This window comes from Priapulus caudatus, unplaced genomic scaffold (assembly GCF_000485595.1).
Source record: "Priapulus caudatus unplaced genomic scaffold, Priapulus_caudatus-5.0.1 Scaffold726, whole genome shotgun sequence".
NCBI lineage: Eukaryota > Metazoa > Priapulida > Priapulimorpha > Priapulimorphida > Priapulidae > Priapulus > Priapulus caudatus.
Window position 1 is genome coordinate 128855 of NW_014577787.1, and position 4851 is coordinate 133705.

At 40.7% G+C, this 4851-nt stretch overlaps 2 protein-coding genes across 4 annotated transcripts in view; both read left to right on the top strand.

The window, feature by feature from the left end:
* The first annotated feature begins 312 nt into the window (after nt 1-312).
* Nucleotides 313-3436, top strand: LOC106813107 (retinitis pigmentosa 9 protein-like). Its single transcript, XM_014817161.1, has 6 exons — nt 313-431; nt 762-792; nt 1200-1329; nt 2156-2247; nt 2575-2636; nt 3195-3436. Exons 1-6 carry the CDS (start codon nt 313-315, stop codon nt 3418-3420), a joined length of 660 nt encoding a protein of 219 aa, XP_014672647.1. The 3' UTR covers nt 3421-3436.
* A 213-nt stretch (nt 3437-3649) lies between these two features.
* The window catches only part of LOC106813110 (transmembrane protein 42-like), a 6253-nt gene continuing 5051 nt past the window's right edge, over nt 3650-4851 (top strand). For all 3 annotated transcript variants that reach the window (XR_001394425.1, XM_014817166.1, XM_014817165.1), the window contains exons 1-2: nt 3650-3801; nt 4363-4509. Coding sequence is in view for 2 of the 3 variants with exons in the window: in XM_014817166.1 (XP_014672652.1) it covers nt 3658-3801; nt 4363-4509 (291 nt within the window). In the remaining variant the exon portion in view is untranslated. The remainder of the gene's footprint in view (nt 3802-4362; nt 4510-4851) is intronic.

The following is a 4851-nucleotide window of genomic DNA, read 5'->3' on the forward strand; positions in this document are numbered from 1 at the left end:
CATTATTAATTAATATATTAAATGAAAAAAATATAAAACGTAAAATAATATATCCCCCACTGAGATTTGAACCTGTGCTAACCATTATATCCAATCTCGTATCTATCTATCTATCCATTATAACCAATATCGTAATTACTAATATTACTAACATCCTAATTTTATTCTGTTACTTAGATAGCTCGAAATGACATTAGGAACATTATAATATATAACATATATTATACGCGAAAATTCTTTTTGCGCGTAAAGTAAGTCGGTGTTTCACAAATGGGGCTATAGGTGGAGCCACCTACTCCCGTGTTTTTGGTAATGGAGGTAAAGTGTGTCAACAAATCGAAGAAGAGCTCAAAGAAAAGTTCGAAACATAAACCTAAACTAGATAAACAGCAAAAAGAACTCGTGAATAAGCTGAAGCACGTAGATGTGTTGTAAGTTTGCCTAATATTGTTTAGATTAAATTCAGCCGGCAAGTACTAGTGTCGTGAGTAGTGTCCCAAACTAGGAGTAGGATTGTGTCTAATCAATGACAGAGTGTAGTCCAAAATGTGTGCGATGACATTGCAGAGTAAACGCGAGAAGACTCAGTGCCTCACCTATATGTCATTTATGTTATGTACATGCACACCAATTCATGAGGACGGTGAAGAGCTCATGGCATGATGTTGAATGATAATGATATATCATTGTCAACATGCAATACCGATGTACCATCATTAACATTTCAATAATTAACTGATGACAATCTGTTACACTTACAGCTACGAGGCACCACCTCCGGGACTTGTGAAGGTAACAGCTACTGCACATTATCTCTCTCTGTAATCTCCACGCTGTGAACTGTGTGTGACCATTCTGCATGAACTTCAGCGCTGGCATTTCTTTGAAATTTAACCTCGTAACCTCGTAAATAATAGCCTTCAAAGTCCAAGCGACTAGATCTAAGACCGTTAGACGGAAAGAGACAAGTTGGTGAAATAGACAGATCAACACTGCAGAACGCAGTAGAAAAAGTTTCAAATTTGCAATTTACTAAAGAGGAAGGGAGAGAATTCCAATACGGAATGACAGAAACAAAGAAGCTCAACTTAACGTTAAAGGGATCTTTAGAAGATGGCACATGGCTAAAGCAATGTCATTATTCTGTACATATTGCATTATCCGTAGAGGCTCATATGACTTATCTTGATCCATTACAGCAAGTAGACGAAAAACCGGAGGATTGCATTCCGGATCTTCCAGAAAACCAAGATGCAAGAGACTTCCTTGCTAAGGCTCCTAGCAAAGGACTATGGATGCCCTTGGGGAAAGAGGTCAAGGTTATGAAATGTAAGTTTGTAGATGTGTGCTGCTAATTAAGAGCCTCAACCAGTTATAGCTAGCAGCTTTTCTTGGAAGAATGTAGATACTTGGGTAGTACTTACTAAAAATAATTGTTTGTTAATATTATCGCTTATTATGCTATTAGGCCACCCTTAAAAATTTTTTTGTTTCCCCTTTACCTACTTGCCTCTCAGGGTACCGAGTAGGTAGGTAGGTGAAAAATCTTTTTTATTTTGTTTTGACAAGATGTGTGTATCAAGATATCAAATATCAAATATACAAGATATCAAGATATGCAGATTGTATATTCTGATTTGATTTTTTTTTTGGCGAAACGAAATAATTTTTGTTTTGTTTTAATCAGCCAATAAAATGTGTCGAGTAGTGGCGTTTTGGCGAGTCGGTCGGTAAAGGGGAAACAAGCAATATTTTATCTTAGGCCTTATGTGGGCTGGTGCTATCGGTGAAAATTCTCTCTGGTGCATATAAAATTATAAGCTGAATGTCATTCTAATTGTTGTCACAATTCTGGCATATCTGAGTGTGAAGCTAAAACTGAAATCTCAGCAAAACATTTACAGTAATATAAAAAAAAATATGCTATCTCAAGGTGCAGAAAACTACATCTACATACAGTCACGCCTCTATATAACTTATAAGTAGTATTCAAGGAAAATGTTAAAAGTGATCTTCGTAGATACGTGCCCTTTCTATAAAGGTGGTTTCACTGTGTTACTGGAATTACGGCAAAAGGCCAAAAGTGTATTTCATGGACAGTTATCTCTTAGGTGATCCCTAGCACAGGTTGTAGTGTGTGTTGCTTTGATTGCAGGTTGGAGGTGCAAAAGATATGGCCATCGAACGGGTGACAAAGAATGCCCCATGTTCATCAGTGGAAATGAGCAGACAGAGTCCTTCAGAGCTGTACGTCACTACCCGAAATTTCACATTAACGTTACCGAGCTCTCTGTCGAAAATCTTGAATGAATTCTTACGCTTTCCAACAGGCTAACAAATGTTTCAGAGAGATATTTTGTGCTTCTGAAATGTGCTACATAGATGCTGTATTAATTTTAATGAGAGTTGACTGTAACGTTGAGCATTTGCTACAAATATATATGTATATATATATATATATATATATATATATATATATATAATATATATACTCTTTAAAATATACAGTTTGCAGTCTGTGCATGTCTAGCACGACTAATCTGTTTGTTCGCACTCGCGTTGCATTGAATTCAGGTACATGAGGATCCCATGTACGAATATGTACAGGAGAGCAAGCGACTGAGAAAAGAAGACAGGTATGTACTAATAAGCATGGAACTGCTATTGACTTCTGCTGTTGTACAGTAAGTGCTTCAGTGTCTACCAACTCGCTCGTATGTGATTTCTGGCAGGCAGATGGATAGACGCACGTGTTTAAGTAATGGGTGTTTATCATTAAACAGTCTGTAATTGGCAATTCACGAACAGGTTGAATGATATCGTTAAGTGATTACGTCACCGTAAATAGTAAAAAAATAATAATAATATTTCCACTTTTTCACAAAATATAAGTAATTCTGTTTACTTTTTATGGTTAAATTGCTGCATTATACTTCTTATTTTACTATATTGTTTGATGTGAACATACACTCGTGACTCATACATAGCCCATAGCAAGCAATTAATGTTAGGAACACTAATATAAAATCGTCCAGGTTTTTTGGATTTTTAACTAGTTGAGAAACAATCTCATCAGGTAAGAATTTGACGATACGTTTAGTCCCGTTAGTTCTTACTTTTAATGTAAAAAAATGGCAAGAAAAATTGTGCAAATTTTACCATATAGAAAATTCGTGACAATACAAATTTCGCAGAATAAAGCGTCTGCAGTCCCTGCTCGAGGAATCGGACAGCAGTGAGGGTGACGGCGGCGGCGACGCGGGCAAACGGAAGAAGGGGAAACGACGTCACAGCTCTAGCAGCGGCAGCAGCAGCAGCAGCAGCAGCGAACCGTGTTCTCGCCACAGGAAGAAAAAATCCTCGCGAAAGAAGCATCGTTCTTCGAAGAAGCACAAGCGGAGCAGCAAGCAGCGCAAGTAGGGACGTCGCCCGTATCTCGCTCCGGGTTTTTCCCCCGGGAGCCACCTTCGTTCTCTTTACCGTCCACCAGGTGGCGCCACCGAACTAAAACTTGCAGACGAAAACCGACTCGGTGAAGGCTTGAGGGAACGTTATCGGTACGACGAAATCGCGAGCATTGACCCTTGACCCGAGATCATCCGCGACCTCACGTTGATCCTCACGTTGAGCGGACGACCATCTTTGTTACCGGTCGCCATGACGCCCGGACTGTTCTACGCCGTCGTCTCCGGGATGCTGGCCGCGATGGCGTCCGCGAGCGGCAAGATGGCCGCCGCGTCGTCAGACGCGCGATGGCTGTGCGGGGCCGTCGTCACGCCCGCCGCGCTCGACTGCGACAGCGTAAGCATTGTCCGCCGCTGCCGTCGTCGCGACAATTTTATTTTATTTTTTGTGTTTTTGATTCTCTACATGCTTCTCGGGGTCGTCGTCACCGGTGCGATGCTTTTCGCACAGTTGTTTGAAAGTGTCGCGTCAGTGCGAATGACGGCGTTTCGCACGAATCGCTGACCTGGTAAAAATAAGTTTTAAATGCCGGTGCAGTGCATTATTCGCCTGCCGTCTACACTGTACACTATAATCATTTCCTAAGTGCAAAAAGGATGAAGTCCACGCGTGATTGGATCGTTTTTGACGTTGTGTGCGCCGTCGTGTAACTTGTTTTTGCCGAGTAGTGGCATAGGCGTATCCTTGTACATCTTAATCGAGACGGTGAAAATACAAGCTTTTTTGTAAAAGCAAATTATATTTATATCTTTTATGATATAGCAGTAATGTAATTATTTAATTGGTATTTTTCAACAAGTTCAATGTAATATTTTCCTAAATACATCTTGAGTTCATTTTCTTGAACGTATAGACTTCTATAATTGTCCTCGATGTCATGTTTTTTCTTCGTTACAGATTCTTCTGTATGTGCGTGGATCGTGCTTCTTGCTGGTGTTTCTCTTGAATGCAGTCATGTGGACAGTCTTTACTAAGGCTTTAAGACTGTCACCGACAACGCTCTCAGCCACGATCACAAACTTGGCGTCGAACCTATTTTTCACGGTAGGTTTTCCTGTACGTGGGCTTACCGTCATTGTATCAGGAGTGAATAATAGAGATCTAGTGCATCCTATATCTAGTGCATCCTATATCTAGTGCATCCTATATCTAGTGCATCCTATATCTAGTGCATCCTGTTTTACATGCAGTACGTCCCTCCCTGCCTCCCCTGTACTTTCCTCCTTTCCTCCCTCATCCTCCCTCTCTGTTTCCCTCCCTCACTGTCTCTGTGGTTGAACCCCCCTCACCTGTGGTTGAAACTTCCCTCACCACCTTTTCTTGCTCGTGTACTCTGTGTGTGTCTCTCTCTCTCTCCTCTCTCTCTCTCTCTCTCTCTCTCTCTCT

Excerpts from the sequence above, each read along its gene's own strand:
- LOC106813107 (XM_014817161.1), top strand. The coding sequence starts at position 313 with ATGGAGGTAAAGTGTGTCAACAAATCGAAGAAGAGCTCAAAGAAAAGT. Across the intron at positions 432-761 it reads CTGAAGCACGTAGATGTGTT|CTACGAGGCACCACCTCCGG; the intron begins GTAAGTTTGCCT and ends TTACACTTACAG. Across the intron at positions 793-1,199 it reads CACCTCCGGGACTTGTGAAG|CAAGTAGACGAAAAACCGGA; the intron begins GTAACAGCTACT and ends GATCCATTACAG.